The sequence below is a fragment of the Nelumbo nucifera genome, chromosome 3 (assembly GCF_055504915.1).
Source record: "Nelumbo nucifera cultivar China Antique chromosome 3, China Antique-T2T, whole genome shotgun sequence".
Taxonomy (NCBI): Eukaryota; Viridiplantae; Streptophyta; class Magnoliopsida; order Proteales; family Nelumbonaceae; genus Nelumbo; species Nelumbo nucifera.
The window spans coordinates 7,471,135-7,490,504 of NC_142651.1; the positions used below are offsets into that span (position 1 = coordinate 7,471,135).

The 19,370-nt window shown below is 38.4% G+C and overlaps 2 protein-coding genes across 2 annotated transcripts; both read right to left on the reverse strand.

Annotated features, from left to right (window-relative positions):
- Positions 1–673: 673 nt before the first annotated feature.
- On the reverse strand, positions 674–6,101 carry NBR1 (ubiquitin-associated (UBA)/TS-N domain-containing protein / octicosapeptide/Phox/Bemp1 (PB1) domain-containing protein). Its single transcript, XM_010252759.3, has 7 exons — positions 5,760–6,101; positions 2,598–3,886; positions 2,378–2,501; positions 2,049–2,297; positions 1,763–1,915; positions 1,138–1,668; positions 674–1,006 (listed from the first exon to the last, which is right to left on the reverse strand). Exons 1-7 carry the CDS (start codon positions 5,778–5,780, stop codon positions 908–910), a joined length of 2,466 nt encoding a protein of 821 aa, XP_010251061.1. The 5' UTR covers positions 5,781–6,101; the 3' UTR covers positions 674–907.
- Positions 6,102–9,808: 3,707 nt separating this feature from the next.
- On the reverse strand, positions 9,809–19,112 carry LOC104593083 (uncharacterized). The gene is made up of 5 exons (XM_088901737.1): positions 14,607–19,112; positions 14,223–14,338; positions 12,677–12,759; positions 11,594–11,685; positions 9,809–10,181 (listed from the first exon to the last, which is right to left on the reverse strand). Exon 1 carries the CDS (start codon positions 18,978–18,980, stop codon positions 17,982–17,984), a length of 999 nt encoding a protein of 332 aa, XP_088757863.1. The 5' UTR covers positions 18,981–19,112; the 3' UTR covers positions 9,809–10,181; positions 11,594–11,685; positions 12,677–12,759; positions 14,223–14,338; positions 14,607–17,981.
- Positions 19,113–19,370: the final 258 nt, after the last annotated feature.

Sequence of the window (19,370 nt, forward strand, 5' to 3'; positions counted from 1 at the left end):
TGTTGCGGATAAAACTGATTTGCATTGAGATTTTTAACATCACACTGAACTTTTGATATGTCAAGTTCGGATATGACATACCTGGTTCTGAATCAAATCCCACTAATATTCAGATTTTAACTGAAATCTATCCGTCCAATTCATATTACACTTGAATACTAAATATTATTAATAAACTAAACTAAAAATAATATACTGGTAAAAAGATGAGCTGATGCTGGAAATGATTTGATATTCATTAATAAAAATGAATTAAAAACAGCATCCAAGATACTTGAAGTTTCGTTCAAATGATCTTCATGTTTTAAAAGGATCAAACAGGATCTAGCTTTCTGAAGTTCTAAAGGAATTGTGATCATCATTTGGATGGTGTAAACAACCTACAACATAGGACCTAATGAAGCAAAAACAAGGCCGATTCATTGACCAACCACAATCCATGTTCTCAAATCTCAACACAAAACACTAAATTGGTCACGTATAGGTCAATCGGGGCTCCTTGAGATAATAATAAAGCAATTCAACCACAAAATATAAACGTCACGTCGGATATCTGGATTGTTGGTTAGTCAATATAACAGATTGGGTGGATGATTCCCCTTTTATTCGTCTAATTTCAAAAGCCCTTGTATCCCTAATTCTTTCCAAAGAGAAAACAATAACACCACAAACAAAAAGGAAGTAACCTGACATCCCATTGCTTAAATATGTACCCAAGAAAATATAAGACTTCACTTTCCATGTACCCATTTAACAGGAGGAAATTGATGGACTACTAGAACTGCTAATAACTTAATCTGTATTTAAATACAGGCAGGTCGCATTAAAATTAAATGTAATATATACTAGTTTCATAGTCTTCTTTCCTTGAAGGCATTCAAGCATGACAGTAAAAAAGCACCTTCCATTAAGCTTTTCCCCCTGCAATAAGGTCCAGTACCACCCGTTTGATACTTCCACCATTCTTAATCAGTAATTTCTTGTTCATTTCTTTGTCATGAAATCCCTGCAACAGACAAATCCATTGAAATAAGCTACCTTCCACAGCCAAGTAAACATAACATGAAGAAACAGAACACAGTTAAGCTGATATAGGACCTCCCATGCACTTGATATGTTTTAAGAATTGCATCTTACCATCTCTTGCAGCTCCTCTAGGATTGGAAACCACTCAGCAACACCGCAGAGGTCATCCACAGACTTCTCCAAGTTGTAATCATTCATCCTCAGAATTTCCTTGTTCAAGTCAGCCTGCTTGAACCCCATTTCTTCAAGCTCCTTGAGAAGGGTTTGCTCAACCATGTTAGCCTCCGTGACTTCTTTACCCTTGAGAGGTGCAGGATCAGATGGACCAATAGATAAATCTATGATGGGATATGACACTGATGCAGGAATTTCCGAAGGAACAGAAGCTGAAGCACCACCACCAACAATCAAGTCATCGTTTATGGGAAATTGACTGTCCTTGTTTGCATTCTCGTCAAACACTGGTTTCACTAATTCCACCTCTGCATTAGAGATGATGCCAGAGCCTAGATTACAACCATCCATAGGATCCGCATTCACATCTATGTTCTCATGGTGTTTTGGTTCAGTGCTCTCAGCAGGTAAGTTCAAGTTCAAGCCATGGAAACTCTCGGAAAATGAGTTCTGCAGAGACGCATCCACCTGTATCCACATGAAAGAAAATGAGATTACAGCTAACTTTTAGAACCAAAACTAACTTATTTAAAAGAAAGAAAATAGTGGAAGTGTTTAGAACCTGGATAAGAACCCAAACACGCTGTCCAAATTTTTGACCAGATGGTAATGCCATCCTCCAGTATGAGATGTACCGACCGGGTTGTTCTGGTGTAGTAAAATCAACTGCAATATCTAGTTCCCTGTCAACAGAGATGCCCTCCAATGGAATATGCTGCAATGTTTATAAAGCATCATAATATTTACAGAAAAAAGAAATAACGTCTCAGTCAAAATCTCGAAAATAAAGGAATAAATATTAAAACAAAAACAAAGAAAATTAACATAATAAATATTTAGAGTCATACCTCTACATAAACAGAACCTTTATCAGTGAGCTGGTCTCCACCAATCCACACAAGTTGTGTGCCATGAGGCCATGGAATAGAACCATTGTTGCGCATTCTCCATATTTTGGTAAATGGAGTTGCTGGGGCCATCATGGTTCCATCAATGACATTTACATCTTGAATGAAACGACTGTCAATTTTTGATCGATATTGCTTCACTCCACAACCTCGCATATGTGGTAAAGGGGTAAATCGGGAATGGTGAAACTGCAAGGGAGGGGAGCATATAAGTAAATCAGGCCAATAAAAGATTATAATAAGCAAAACATAAATGATGAATCTCTTACAGGATCAGCAAACTCCTTAAATGAACGTGATGAGCGATAAGATATTGGATGATCAATTCTTCTGTATTCAGCCTCATTGCCCATTTCTGAGAAGCAAATACTGCAGAGGTCATAATCTTCTTTGCTGCAAAAATACAAAAATCCCAACAGAACTTATCAAGCACAGTGATTGAAAAACATCCAGAGAATTATCAAAACATATTTGATCTATCATTCTTACACTTTGGACTTGAATCGGGGGCCAGTTATTGGATGGATGCCGCAACCATCACACCTAACACCCTTATGGAATATTCTTCCCATGCTATCACAATTACCATAGCCCCTTTTAAATGGAGGAAAACGGGTGTACCCACCAGGAGGGAAAACATCAGAGACATCTACTGCTCCAATCTGCCCATAGTTGTTCACAGGATTGAAACTAACTTGTGATGAAGAATGTCCAGTACAGGTAGCAAGTCTCCTGCTGTTATCTTCATCCAAGACGCTAGAATCCCCCAAGGAATAAGATTGGGGGACACGTGGAATGGATGTATGAGAAACTGGATGAGAACGAGGATTAGGATGCACCAAATGATTAGCAGGAGATTTGGTGAGCTGTTCCAAAGTTGGAGCAGAAATTCCCTTATGATTATCATCACATTCCTCTTGAAGGTTCTTTCCATTGTCACTTGAAAGATCACTGTGCCCCAAAGCCCCAGCAGAAGTGACATCCACTGGAGGGCATCCAGGTACAGCTGAATCTCTTGGAAGATCCAGATTATGAACCATGGAGGTGGTTGGAGGACTCGAGTCTGAGACACCTTTGCTGATATTACCACTATCAGACTCCTGTTCATTTCTCAAATGAGTTGAATCAACAGGCTTAGCAATGGGCAATGTCTTTGGTATTATTATAGTGTCTTTTGAAACCATTGGATCCTTGATGTCATTGAGATCCACTGGGTTTTCTGAAGTCTTACTTTGTGTAGGAGACACTGCACTTGTCTGGTTCTGAGAAACTGAGCCTAGGTGAGATAGTCCTAAATAAGACAAGTTCTCAACAATATCAGCAAGTACTGTATTAGAGGATACAGCCTTTGATGCCAAATCAAGGGAGAGCTTTGATACTGCATCAAGCAAAGGCTCTGGCACAGATTTCAAGACATCAGCAGCACCAGAGTTGATGCATGACAATGAATGACTGTGGGAACTTTGGGAACGGGGTGTTCTCATGGGAGTAGAACTTCCACTTAATCTTGTTTCAGATCTTCCAGCTCGATTACTGTTCAATAATACATTTATCCTCAGGGGATTCAGGCACTGCTTAAATGCGTCAAGCAGATCATCTTCATCCACTAGTGTTACTACATCTTTGTCCTCATCAATATATGTCAGGGTAAGATCTGTATCAGGAGCAAATTTGAAGAGATAGAGGATCTTTACTCTTAGTCTATCCATGTCAAGATCCACGGATCCATTCTCATGAACATCCACATTAAATCGTCTAAGTGTATCACCATATTTAACCTGAAGCAAAGCCAGAAATGCAAATATTAAGGATAAATCTTCATACTGTATTGAACACATGACAACCAGGTGACATAACTCACAGATTGGAACAAAAGGAAACTCCATTCACTAATCAAAACAAGATGATTATGTAAATAGTTTATTTGACCATTATATAGCTGAAACAAGATGTCTTAAAATGAATGGTGAGAAAAACATGAAACAAAAGATGGAGGAAATATTGTGCACATGGACATATCTTGGATTCTAAATAGCTTAACAACACGTAAATACAACTCCCACTATGGCTAACCATTTGATCAACAACAATAAGTTTCTGACTCTATTTTCTGATCAAGAATAAAAAATAATAATTATACTGAACTTGAAATCAAAATTAACAGAAAATCCTAGAGACTTTATAATTTGTTTTATTCCAGTTTCTCTTTTTTACATTAAAAAGCACAGCCCAGTAAATGGGGCTCCCACCAATGCAGGGTCTGGGGAGGGACAGATGTGCGCAGCCTTGCCCCTGCACATACAGAGAGGCTGTTTCCAAGATTTGAACCCTGGTCACCCAGGTCGCAATGGAACAACCCAACCATTTTACTAAGGTCCGCCCTGTTTCTCTTTTCACATTAGATCTTATTAATCAAGCCAACTTCAACCGGCCATTAAGGAGATAGAACCTCCATAATTAATTATGCACTAAAAGACAAAGCAATGAACCACTCAGTTCAGCAAACTTGAATAAGATATATTGATTGCTTTCCAAATATTAGACTGTAACACACCCACCCAAGTCTAAGCGAGGAACATAGCATGCTAGAGAATGATTTGGTGATAATTTCCACAGCCCACATATGAATCCTATGCATATATCACGTTAAACTTCAGCCTTATATAGTACCACAAAAAACAAAGGATTGGTTTGATAGTTCCCACTGGTAGATGAAAATATTTGCGTGGGATTATTGTTTTAAATTCATTGATGCCCTTCAGTGTTATAGTCATGGATGATAAGTCTCTAGGTGCCTTGCAGGCCAGCCTCTAAAAGTCAAGAGGGAAGGCTATATGAAACTATTATTAATACTAGAATACTAACAAAAAATAACAATCACATAAAAATATAAAGAAAAGATGAAACAAAAAGGAAAATAAACAACTGAAACATAAGAACCCTATTATAATTTTATGGGGCTCAATCTCCATGACATTCAACACAATTTCTTCTTATATGGACTCTATTTGTCAGATTGGAACCAGCATGTTTAATGAATGATTTCCAAAAGACAACAACCCCGTTTGGAAGACCAATTTCTTACTCATGTAGTCCAGCTCCATATGTTAGTAGCAAAAGACACAAGGAAAAGGAATCAATCACAAAAAGCTTTGATAGCAAACACAAAGAAGTCGACAAGTTGAATATAGTAAATTAATTCATGAGGAACAGAAAAACAGATACACCAAACAAATATATAAAGGCCTTAACAAAAAATGAATTAGATCTTGACAATAGTCTTCACTATTACAGAAGTGGTACTTAGAGCAATAATTAGCTTAGCAGCAACAATCTAATCGTATGAATGAACAAAAACATATAGAGAAAGAGCATAAGTACGACCCTTGGAAATCTAAATTCTTCCCCCAAATAAGGGACTCGTATCAAATTACCCCATATCCAATACTCCCTAACTAAATTTCCTACCAAAATCCCAAGCATGCTGACTCTGATCCCATAAACAACAGAAAAATCTTCCAAAACATCTTATAATATCGTATAAGAAGCGTGTATCTTAGTGAATCCAATAAACACCAGAACAATAAAAACGTATGTAGTTCATGAAGAAAAAAAGGGAAATAAATCATTGAAAAAAGGGAGAAAATCAACCTTTATCACTATTTCAGCCATGAGGTATGATAAGTATTGGATCGGTTAAATGAGCGTTACTGTAAGTCGAAGCTCTGCGTGACTTCAATTCAAGAAGATCAGCAACATAAACCCTAAGTAAGAAGAATTGTTTAAGGTTTATTAGCGAGAGATATAAGCTTAGGAACGGGAGATCAGGAACCAAAGCGTAGCCGTAATCCGCTTTGCGCGCTTTTCCACAATGGCGAACGCACGCAGTTGGCCTCTCTATCTGATTTATATATGAAGAGACTAGGAGTAGTAGTAGTTCCGTTCTTCGGGTTTCCTTCTTCCCAAAGGAAACTGCAGGAATTGTGAAACCGTATCTGCATGACCTAAAAAAATAAATAAAAATAAATGATTTGGGACCCACAACATGCGAGCCGTGGCCTATTGGGACTTGGGAGCTTCTCAACTGGACTGCCATACAAAAGAAAATCAGAGCCCACGTAAAATGGATTTCACATCGAAGACTTTGGCTGCATCAACAACCTATCGTATTGATCCCAACTTGATCTAGAGTTTAGAGAATCAGATGGTTAGAATTACTTGATCTTGCTGATTTTCGGGTGGATGAACGATTTCTTGGGGTTGGCGGACTTTTATGATAGTGGGTCCCGATTTGTGTGGAGTGGAGCGCGTTCGCATCTTATCTTATGTCATGAAGCACTGTGGCAGTAGCCTTTGGGAGGAGAGGAAGGTCGGTTGCTGGCTTTATTTACCCGGCTCCACTTGATCTTTTATTTCTATCAAAATAAATATAAATTCCTGCCAAATTTACAAAACACTAGTGCAAAATACCCTTAATTTTTGTCCCTTTGTTAGTTGTTTTGACAAAAACAACCTCGGCTGGGGGGCTGCGGCTTTTACGGAATTACGGCCTCATTGAGTTTCGCTAGAACTTCCCGGGTTGGTGTGGCCGGCCCCGTACTTATCTGGACCTATTATTATTAAAGTCGGTTCAGGGACGAATTCCGACCCATTACATTTTATTACAGGGTCCATCAAGAAGGATTTGTTCTTGCCCCAATAGCTATTAAGACCCATTACATTTATCTTTTCTTTTCTGGTGTATGTACTCTCTCTCTCTCTCTTTTGACTTTTTCTTACTTTCTTGCTTCCACTATCAAATGCTTTTCTTTAGATTTTTTTTTTTTTTTCTTTCATGTCTCTTCGATATCAATAGTATAGAAGAAGCATGAAGAATGGTATCGTGAGCTATACAAATTTTCAGGGCCCACGAAGTGACTTGGAGCAGAAGTAACAAGGACCATCATAGTCAAAATATATCCTACTGGTCGTCCAGTTTGCTACCATTCAAACGCTATACAACGCACAACCAACTGATAGTGACTTGGTGGGATCCTAGGCTGGTTGCAATGGGCTAACTCTTCTGGGGAATGGCTGCCCACATTTATGGGACTGTCAATGGGTTAGGTCTCGTCTCCCTGATAGAGTTGAACCAATTATGTTGGTTTTGGTTTTAGACTTTTGTCGCCATTAACAAATTGGGTCAAGACCAGTTCTCGCTGTTCTGAAACGTAATCTTAAGTCTTAACAAACCAGAATTAATTGAAAACCATTTCATTGACATTGTTGACATAACAAACCAAGGTGGACTCACTTAATTATACAAAATTGAAATGAAATAATTCCATTAGTTTAAGTAATTATTTTCTTGTTCCTTTTTATCCCGCATCGTTATTAGCTACCATCCATTGTTGTACAAACAATTTAATTCTGGCGGAGTCAAGACTCTTTGCCGGCGTTAATTTGATAATGATAAGCAGGTAATTAATAATGCACAGATGAGATCAAATGATTGATGACGACTGAACTGATGCAATCTGCACAATGAAAATTTGTATCAACTGCATGGACGATCGAAGAACCCGGAGCCAAGAGCCAGATTAAGCTATTAAAGGCACCAACTGTGTGTATTTTGGAGGAAGAATTTATAAATAGCTTGCTGATGAGAGATTCATCAGCTGGGAGCGATTCTTGATGATGAAGTTCTCACTTCTCAGTACAGGAAAAGCTAAGTTTTGTTTTCACTTTTCATGCATGCGCCAACAATTTAATATTTTAATTAGTAGGGGAGAGAGAGAGAGAGAGATAGAGAATGAAAAATAATTGCGAAGGGGGGCGATTATATATATTAAGCTGAGAAATTAATTAAAGGCTTCGATAATTAGAGCAAAGCGTTGAAGGCATAAATGGCGACATCAAGCGTGATCTTCTGTCCCACGACCACATATATAAACTGATGAACAACAACGCCTCCTTCCTCCTCCTGGCCCAGTGGCCCTGATGGCCTTATTCCTGCAAATTAAGGAACCCGGGATCAAGACAGTAAGCCACGTCATTATGCATGGTGGCTCGGACGGCGACAATGAGCAATTAAAGGCTAAGTCTGCCACAGCCAGAGCGAGGAGGAGTCTGAGGACGACGAAGACGAAAACAACCCGTCTCCAACAAGGACAAGAAGATCTGTTGGCGTTTGATGAGCAGTACGTACAAGGTGATAGCGTAGGAGTAGGAGAGGACGATGAGTATGACCACCATTCACCAACAATGAGAGATGAACAAATTAAACTATTGTTGGTGGAGGTGGAGGGAGTGACTGGAGTCCTTCGCTCGCTTGTCACCTTCCTCATCATCTCTCACATTCTCAATTTGAGAGGAAAAAAAACATTAATTAGATTTCAGTACAATAAGAAGCCTCCACGATCCTTCGCTCGCCTTGCTTTTTATTTATTTATGGCCTCTGGCCCTCTGCACTAGATTAGATAGTGATTTCAATTGGATGGATTGTTTTCCACCGTCCAATTTAGTGTGATTAGATAGTGATTTCAATTGTATTCTGGCAGTGGGACCCGATTAATTTATTATACGATTTCCCCTATTTCCCTCCGCCATGCCGCATGTGCATCATATGCCTTCTCGGTTTGGTTTTTTGCTTTTACTTTTTAGCCCAAAAAAAACATAAAAACAAAAATCCAGATCATTCTCGTTATGTGATGCTACGCTGCTGTTTGCTACCTACCAATCAAGTCATTTCTCGTGCTTGAAGGTACGGGCTACTTAGATGGAGGTTAATATGGAGATCAAATCAGCCCCCCATGAATCATATAACTGTTGTGCATTGAAGGCAGTTGGTAATATCGAGACATGAGAGAGTTGGACATCACTTTCAAAAGTTTAAACCATTAATTTGTTGGCCAATCCTTGTAATACAAATCTTTTGCATCTTTTAATGTAAGACTATTCTCCTCATACACTCTTGCCTCTATCCCAACAATTTTATACCGCAAAATCTATATTTATTTTAAAAACTATCACTTTTATGGTTTCCAAATATGTATTGTTTTTTTGAAACAAAACCAAATTATTTTTATTTTTATTTTTTGATGATGTGGTAATTTAAAAACAAATGATAACAAAAGCATTCATCTTGTAGAACGCCAGCTCAATTGTTGATACAAATATAGTACGGTGGATTTATTTTGGTCACAATTTTAAACTTTTTTCAGAAAATTTGGAGTTTGAAAACTTATTTTGTCTGAATTTTTAGATATAGTATTAAAATAAATAAATAAAAATAATATAGACACGAAGTACCATAAAAAATAATATTTAAATATAATAAAATCATTAAGACTTGTGGGAAAAAAATCTGAAACTCTGAAGTTTAGAAGAATATCATAGACCAGGGGCCCAAAATGGCTGAAATTCTAAAAATTAAAACCTTGCTCAAGACTGGTCTGACGGTCGAGGTTGGCTGAGAAGAATGATCAACATTGGTTAGAACATGTTTCTAGATGTGCCATTAATTGAATTGAGAAAAATGATGCTTTAGGAGAATGGTAATACAGAATGGCCTAAAAGATGATGCTTTAGGAGAAAAACATGTTTGTAGGGCCCAAAATGGCTATTTTATACACTTTGATGTTACTGATTCTGAAGTTATTTTGTGGACATGGGTGATTTCTTTTTTCTTTTTTTTTTTTGGTGAAAGAGAGATCATACTAAAGGAACAGTCCAAGTCTTTACATTCATCCAGAATATCTTTACAAAAAAAAAAAAGAAAGCATCAGGAGCTTCAAAAGGACCCCTACTGATGACTTTTGCTAATTTAACTCCTTGGAGACAGGCATAGGCTTATGCTTGAAGAGAATAAACTGCAATTGAGGAACCAAAAATGATGGCTTGAAAAAGATCCAAATGGTTTCTAGCCACCACTCCAAAACCTGCTTTTCCCTCACTCAAAAAATTGCCATCTACGTCTAACTTCAAAACATTTGGCTCTGGGGTTGCCACAAAAAAGCTGACCTATCTTCTTCAGGCACTTGCAGAGTACTTGGCCATTTTTTCAGCAAAATTTTCTTCCTCTCCTTCCGAGCCCTGTTAAAACAAAAGATTTTTGTAGGGGTTAGGCACTTCATTATCAAAGACACATTTATTCCTACTTTTCCAAATTATCCACAGCAATAAAACCGAGTAGTTTAGCAGCTCTTCTTTTCTGTCCTTTGACTGAATGCAGGATTCAATCCATCCTGAGAACCAACCACCTATTGAATTCATTTGGAACTGTATCTGAGTTGTAACAAAAAACAGAACCAAACCATATACTCTTAGCATGGTCACATTTGAACAACGCATGCATAACTGATTATAGCTCTTTTGCATAGATAGGGCAGGTTATGGATTGAGTTAGCTTTCTATTTGCTAGGTTCATTCTAACAGTTATTGCTTTCCACATGCATCTCCATATGAAATGTTTAATTTTGGGATCTATTTTTAGCTTCCACAACACCTTCTAGGTTTCTCTGCTTTGGATGTGGGCTATGTTGAGTGGTTGAGTTGTAGAAAGGGATTCAAACTTTTCCCTGCTTGCTATGAAGTAAGCTGATTTAACAATGAATTTCCCAGAAGAGCTTCCCTTCCAAACTAATCTGTCCTCCCAGTTTCCTGAAGCTAGGGGATTTTTTTATTTGGTTTTCCATTTCTTTGGTGAAGCTGGCCCCTAAAGTGGTATAGTTCTAGCATCTTCTTTCCTGGTCTATTAGGTCTTTGACCCAGATGAGGCCATTGTTTCTAGGGCCAGGGCCCATTAATTTGAAATCTGGCAAGTCTTTTAGCCAAGGGTCGCTCCAAATCCTGACCTTCTCTCCTGAGTTACTTCCCAAAAAGCTCCTTTTTTTTAAGATCTCTTTCCCAGCTAAGATGCTTTGCCACCCCCATGAACCCCTACGAGGAAAATTATCGTTTAGGAAAATTTTCCCTTTTATGTATCTTGCTTGGATAACTCTACACCATAAGTTTTGATCTTCAGTGAAAAGTCTCCATGCCTGTTTGGCCAGGAGGGCCTTGTTGAAACAATGTGGATCTTTGAAACCTAGCCCTCCATCATTTTTGTTTTTGCTTATTGTGTCCCAATTGACCCAACTGATTTTCTTCTTTTCTAGGGAATCCCACCAGAATTTCCTTTGGGCTTTTTCCATGTCATCACAAAAGGATTTTGGAATCAAAAAACATGACATAGTGTAATTTGGGATGACACCTACGACTGATTTTAGGAGGACTTCCTTTCCTCCATTTGACAAGAGTAATTCATACCATTTAGAAGTCTTGGATTGGATCCTCCTTATCAGATGATTGAAGAGCATTTTCTTTGATCTGCCAATTGTTGTAGGTAATCTAAGATAAATTCCTGGGTGATCCACTTTTTTTATGTTTAGTCTTCTAGCCATAATCTTTTGAAGTCTTGGGTGAAGATTTTTATTGAAAAAAACCTCAGATTTTGAGAAATTTACCTGTTGACCAGAAGACCTTTCATAAAGTTGGATTGCCTCCACCAGATATTGACTTTCAGATGGGTTTGCCCTTGTGAAGAGGTATTTGTCATCTGCAAAAAAGAGGTGGGAAATTACTAGGCATTCCCTGTTTAGTTTCACTCCATATATTCTTTGCTGCAAAACAAGGTGATGGAGGCATGATGAGAGAGCTTCAGACACAAAAAGGAATAAATAAGGGGATAAAGGGTCTCCTTGTCTGACCTCTAGTCCAATGAAGGTTGTTAGTAACTTGGTATTGCTTTCTGCTAGTGCACAATTAGCGTCTGTTTGGCATTGTTGCCGTTGCTCCAGAAAACAGCGCCACATCGGAAAAAACAGTGCTCCAGAAAACGGGCATTTGTTAATGGTGCTCCAAGCCACGCCTCGGAAATCGGGAAGGCATGGCTTGGAGCAACACCAAATTTGGTGTTTCCTGGAGCTGGCAGCTTGCTACTGCCAACAGGGATGTGAGGTGGTAGTGACATGGCACTGGATAATGGGTACTAGTGCTGAAAACGTTTCCTGAAGCATTGGTACCAAATAAAAAAAGTTGTTGCTCCAGGAAACATCCTACCTGGTAGCAATGTTTTCAAACAAAAAAAGGCACAAAAACAACTCCCAACAAAAGTTCCAAAAATTTGTTTTAGAAGATGTCCGAAAAAAATTTGGATCTCTTCTATGAAATGGTTGAGAAGAAATTTGAAATCAATTTAGTTACCATGGTTAAGCTTTACTTGTGATCTCCAAGTGGCACTATCCTTTTTAGCTTTTCCACTCGAAGGATAGGATCAGAAATGAAATCATTTGAAATAACCTAGCAATAGCTCCAATAGGTGATAAAATGAGAAAAAAATAGAGTATGATGGTTTTGTCATGTGCATAAAACACCATTAACAACACCTGTAAGAAGAATTGATTTGTTGCAAGTTGAGAGAGCTAGGGGTAAAGTGGTAAACCAAAAGAACAGTCAAAGTAGTTAGAAATAATTTAAGTTCCCACAATTTAACAATGGATATCACATTAAATAGAATGGAATGGAAAAACAGGATTCAAGTTGCCCACCCATATATTTAACTCAACATGTAAAAAATTATCCTCTTTGTCTCCATCCACACATTAGGAGTTGCTCCTTGTGTATGTTAAACCTACAAAGAAAATAACAGAGATAAGTAAGAATTCACATTTCTAGCCAATAGAGAGTAAATTAGTTGAATTACCAAGCTTACATGTTGTGCTAGGAATAGTAGGACAGTTCATGCATTTGATCAATTAAAAACAACAAATTCCTGCTAGAAAATTTAAGCAAGATATAATGAGGGATTCAAAATTGGGCTCATTGTCCTCTCTACTCCATCTGCTCGATGGGGTGTTTCTAGACACTTCAAAACAAGACACTAGACTTTGGGCTCCTCATCCTTCAGGAGTTTTCAGTTGTGCCTCTTTTTTCAAGTCCTTGTCTTCTCCTGCCCAACTTGGGGTACCCTTCCCTTTACAAGAAGTTTAGTGTCGACCTATCCCCCACAAAGTGGGTTTTTATTGGGAGGTCTATCATAGTGCAATTAACACTAGTGATTTGATGCAGAGGAAAAGACCTGGTTGGTGCCTTTCACCAAATTGGTGCTATTTGTGCAAGTCAAATGGTGAGAATGCCTTTCATATTCTTGTCTCATGTCCTCTTGCTAGTAGTGTTTGGGATTGGTTTTTCTACCTTTTTGGATGCGAGTGGGTCATCCCGTTAAGCTTGGAAAGATTGTTTGAGCCATCTACTTTTAGATGGCCAAAGCGAAGAGGGAGAATACTGTAGAGATGCATAAGGGCAACAGCGCTATGGGTATTATGGGAGGAAAGAAATATGAGAATATTTGAAGACAAGGAAAGATGCAAGGAAGAACTAATAGAAAGTATTATGATGAAGGTGACTTCATGGATGAAAACACTAAATTTATTTTCGAATTTTACAGCGGATGATATAATAAGGAATTGGAGAACAGTTGCTAGCTCTTCCTCGGCAAAGAAGAAGGTCCTGAAGGATTGGGTGCCCCCTGAACCAGGTTTTATCAAATTAAACTTTGATGGCAGCAGTTTTGGAAACCCAGGAAGATCTGGAATTGGAGGGGTTATAAGAAATGAAGGAGGAAATGTGTTGGGGCTGTTTTTGGGTCCCATTGGAATTGGAAATTCCACTACAACTGAATTGAAGGCAATGGTATATGGGATACAAAAGGCTAAGGAGATGGGGGCGGAAAATCTGGTTGTGGAAGGGGATTCCAGAGTTATCATTAGTTGGCTAAAACAACAGGACAGCTCACCCTGGTTATTCAGAAATGACATCAAGAAGATTAAAAATCTATCCAAGGGCATGCAACTGTCAATTAGGTGGACTCCTAGAGCAGCAAATGGACTTGCAGACCAGCTAGCCAAACAAGGGGTAAACAGGGATCACTGTTTCTGGGCTCAACTGTAAGAGTGAAAAATCAACTTAATAGTGGATACAGTACATTGTAGTAGGGTAGTCGAGGCTACTCATAAACTATAACCCCTGTAACTTCTATTTTTCATCAATGAAATTTCTTTTTATTGATAAAAAAAAGCAAGATAGTTCATGCACCTCAAACAAATTGACTAGGGGTTCAATTTCTCCTTTTCCAAGGGAAGTTCTACTTTGGTCTGTGAGCTCCATGCTTGATAGTGTTGTTGCAATGAGAATCTTACTCATATCAGAACCTGAAAACAAATTTATAGAGAAAAACTAAGAATAGTCCTATATATTTCACCAATAACTACAAGCCAAACTTAAGTTTTGGAACTATATTTCACAAAGAGGTCAGCAGCCTCTGGATTAGAGTTGCAAATATATATATATATATATACTTTTAGGTTACTGACGAAGTGCACATAGACTTCCAAAATGCAGTTGCATATGTTCGTAGATATCAATATTTAACTTTGTATCAAATCAAAATTGTATTTAACGGTGAAAGAATAATTTTACCTTCAACTCTTTGACACAAAGATTCCTTAAAACTGGATCATCCAAGATGGTGGAGACCAGAAGAGCACCATAAACAGGTGGGTTTCTGCAAATGGTTCTGGCAATCTGTTGAAGTTGGTTTTTTGACTGCTATTGCTTGTTTTGCATCCATACAAATGATGTTAATAGATTGCAGAAACATAAAGAGTAGAGCCTTTAAATATTTTATAAGAAAATGTCTCCAATATTATTTGTATAACAAGATAAATATTTGCATGACAAAATAAAAAAAGAACCCAGGCTAGGGAGCATGGGTTGATGGGTGAGTTTTTTTTATTTATTTATTGTACAGGTCTCAGGACTAATTACATTAAGCTGCTATCATTTCAACTGATATGGTATCAGCAACAATAAAAAAGATGTCATATTCAAATGAACGTCTAATTTAACAGTCCTATTCAACTATTCATTAAATGCTATTAATATAGCGGTTCACCATTTACTTTTGAAGCGTTTGAATGGATCCAGTCATTTATCAGGAACACATACTGATGTGAAATTGAAACAACAATAACATGAGACACACTAACTACTTGAACTGGATAAATAGATCTAGCTAGCTGGCCAATTGTAAGTTTTCAAGGCTTTCTGGTTTGTCTTGAGTGCTTCCTTTATGATATGCTCAGGTAATTGATACATTGAGTGATCCCTCAAGGTATCAACAATAGGATTATAAGTCATTATTAGAATTTACATCACAAGGAGAGATTTATACTAGAACTGGCTAGTACACAACACAAATACACAATGCATAGCTAAGAATTGCTATGGATTGTAATAGAGTGCAATTTTTACATATAGAAGCACATTTTCTAAGCTGAAAGCTATAACCTAGGATCCACAATTTGGGATAACACTTCCAATATCATAAATATTAAAATTGACACAAAAATGAGAAAGGTAGGCAGCTAGAACTCCTCATACAAGATTCCATAAACACCAAACTATTATCCCTCATCCGTTGCCTTCAATTATTTAGGGGCTATTTGTACTAAAACACCTTGGAAATCAAATATGGTTTTTCTACTTTTAATTATTAGGAGTATTATCTTTTTAAGAAATAAAGCTTTTATTCAATGCTGAAGGTTATCGTGATCATCCACTAAAAGAGGTATGAGACTAGCCATTTATTAGACGAGCATCAGGGAAAGGAAGAGGTTTCCCTAAATCCAAATATTGATGTAAAGTCCGAAATAACCAAAAAGAAGAAAGAAGTCAAATGCAAAGAAAATTTACAATCACTAAATATATTACAGACTTGTTTTTCATGTGCTCAAGCAAGGGATAACTCTAAAATTGATAGAGGTAATTAGAAGACATGATTTCTTACTTTGATTGATGCCTTTCCTAGTAATTAGAAGACATGAATTGATAGATGCAAGTTATTCAATGAAAAAGAAAAAGGAAAATCTAAAGCCACCTTTAATTGTGAAATTTTACAATAAGAGAAGGAACATAATAGCTCAGGCAGGAAATTATATTTTCACTGGAAACCTTTAAATGTGAATCTCGCATTCACTTACAGTGAAACAAAAATGCCAAGAGTTTTTGAAAATGGGACTCTAGACCTTGGTGAAAACTAAATTAGTAAATGAAACATAAACTATTATATTCATCCATTTTCCCAAGTTAAAATACTTTTTTTTGTTATATCTAAAAATAGAAAAAGGAACAAAGAAATTAAACCAGGGGATCTATCAGTGTGAACATTGGCAGGTAGGTTGATTCTCAACCCCATAAACTTCTTTATGGGCGGTGTGCACAGACCAGCATCTTTAAACTTCTTTACATCAACAACTATACCAAATGACTTAAAGAAGCCAGGAAAAGGGTCACTACCCAAGATTATTTGGTAATGAAAGAAGAATATTGGAAGCTTTGTTACACAGATATGGCAAGGGCATGGCTGAATACGGTGTATATGAAATTTACACTAAAAATTGATGTATTCAACATGACACAGCACCCTTGTGGAGGTATTCAAGTATCATAGATTGAAAGGTAAAAGATTGTGAAAACAATAGATTCCAATAAGAGGAACAACCTATTTGCATGCTGCAACTGATAAGGAGAGAAATTGGAGTGTGAATAGAATAGAAAGAAAGCAACATACAGAGAAGAGTGGTTATTCAGAAACACCTCGCTTAAAAACACGAACAAAAGAAAAAACATCCCCAATTCATTGGACCCCTCACATGAAATAAAAGTATAAAATCAATCAGAGATGCAAAAGATAAATTTTTGTTACCTAGAGAAGAACTGAGCCAAAGCAAACTATTTTTCCCAAGACAAATAACTTAATTTCTGTAAAATTAAATCAGAGGTGTCCCTGTGAATGTCTTACTAGAGAAGATGGACATTGGAATACATTGGGAAAATCAGAAGCATAATAAATGGAAGCTAAACATATTATTGCCAATGCCAAAACAAGCATTTATCATAGTTAAAATACCCAGCCACCCATGTATTTAGTTTTTACAATGCTGCCCAGAAATAATGTTCCCTATGGACCCCTTGTTTGGCCAATGAATCTTCCATCCCGTTAGCAGTTCCTCAACCCATCTGAATGTTGAACCCACTTCCCTTGCTAGCTTCTCGATTTCCCCTCAAAGTTTGCCTATAGATCTGTTAGGGACTGCCTAACTCAGGGACTCTTTCGAGGGAGCCTGCCTCCTGAATGAGAGAGAGAGAGATAGAGATAGATAGATAGATAGATAGAGAGAGAGAGAGAGAGAGAGAGAGAAAGAAAGAGAGATTGTATTCCCAAATCCATAATCCCCTCCTAGATTCCTTTCCTTATTTATATACTGCTGTTACAATTCTGTTATACCCGCCTCTCCACTTGTCCAGTTTGATAGTTAGTTTGTTCTAGTGGTTGGCTGTTAGTTACATTCTTTAAAGGCTGACGTGGCATTTTCTTGTACACTTGTATTCCCTTTATTTGTGTCTCAACAGTCCCTCCTCCCTTGAAAGCGACCTTGCCCTCAAGGTCAAGATGTGGAAATCTATTCTATAAATCCAAGTAAGGTTCCCAAGTTGCATCCTCAATTGGGAGACCTGACCATACCACCAATGCCTCTGGTTTGATGTGATTCCCTTTGCATATCCACCTGAAATCTGTTCCTTAGGTTCTTGGAAGATCATTGAGAACTTCTGAAGTAGCTGCTGTAGTTGTGTGCGGCCTTCTTTGGATTTGCTTCCTTGGGCTAGAATGGGGCCGTTCCCGTGGGAGTCTATCTGCATTAATATGATGTGGGCTGGGTCTGCTGCCTGTTTCCTTAGGGAGGTGAGACTAATGGGTCCTGGACCCATGGACAACTGCCCTTGAATATGCACCTATGAGCTGCCCACTTGAAAATCCATGGTGAGGCGGGCCCAATCACATATCACCGGCCCTAGTTGCCTTAACCATTGGACTCCGAGAACTACATCTGCTCCATTGATTTCCAGGGGGTGCAGATCTACCTCGAACTCATGTCCTTGTATCTTCATCTTTAATTCTGTGCACGTACTGTCGCACACCAGGTTGCTCCCATTAGCTATGTGCACCCGGAAGGCTGTACATGGTTGGACCGGAATCCCTAGTTGTCTGACCAATGTTTGGGTAACGAAATTGAGGGTTCTGCCACTGTCTATCAAAACCGACACGTGGCGCCCTTGTACCAGTCCGGTTACTCTCATAGTTTGAGAAGAAGCAAGACCGGTCAAGGCTTGCAGGGATACTTTCGAGTATTCCTTTGTCCATTGTCCCCATTCTTGGTTGTCCATTGGCTCTTCAATGTCTGTTGATTGCTCGACATATTCGGTTTCAGGTTGAAGGAAGAAAACTTGAGGGATCTTACAGCGATGGCCCGACCCGAATTTGTCTCCACATGCATAACAAAGGCCCTTTTCCCGTCGGGCTTGCATCTCAGCCCAGGTTAACCTCTTGGCTGAGTCGGGGCCTGAACCAAAGTTGGCGTCCTTGCCTATGATTCCTACTCCTGATCTGGGCTCCGGTTTACCCAAGATACCTGGTTCTGGGTTCGGTATACCTAGTATGATCGCAGCTCCCAGAGGTTGATTAATTCTTCTTGCCCGATTCAGTTTGTCTTCATGTAGTTGAGCTAATGCTGCTGCTTCAAGAACGGTGGTGGGCTGCATGGATTTTACCTCCAGCCGCAATTCTTCCCCGAGTCCACCAACAAAACTGCCGACAAGCGCATTTTCTAGCCAGCCTTGCACGCGCACAGCTAATCTTTCGAATGCCATCTGATAATCTTGGACGGAGCTGGTATGTCGTAGCTTAGCGAGGCTTTCATCATAGTTCTCAAAGGCCGAGACTCCAAATCGCATGTTTAAGGCGTCAATGAAGTCTGTGAAGAAAACAGACCTTGAGAGTTTTGCAATGAGAGTTTAGAGAATGAGAGTTTCGAACTTACTCTCTCTCTAACACCCTAACACCATTTTATTAAGATAAACTTTGAATAATTACAAGGAGGCCCTTAGTTGGGCAAGAATTTACACAGAACATAACATAGAAAGGATGGGCCCAGAGTAAGGCCCATTACAGACAAGAACATAAACAATAAGAAAGAATAAAAGAATAAACAACCTATGGGCCATTCGGCCCATCTTCTCTACACTCCCCCTCAAGCTGAGCATAGATGTCAATCATGCCAAGCTTGCCAGTATCATGCTGAAGTTTTGCCTTGGGAATGCCTTTGGTGAGAAAATCTGCCAACT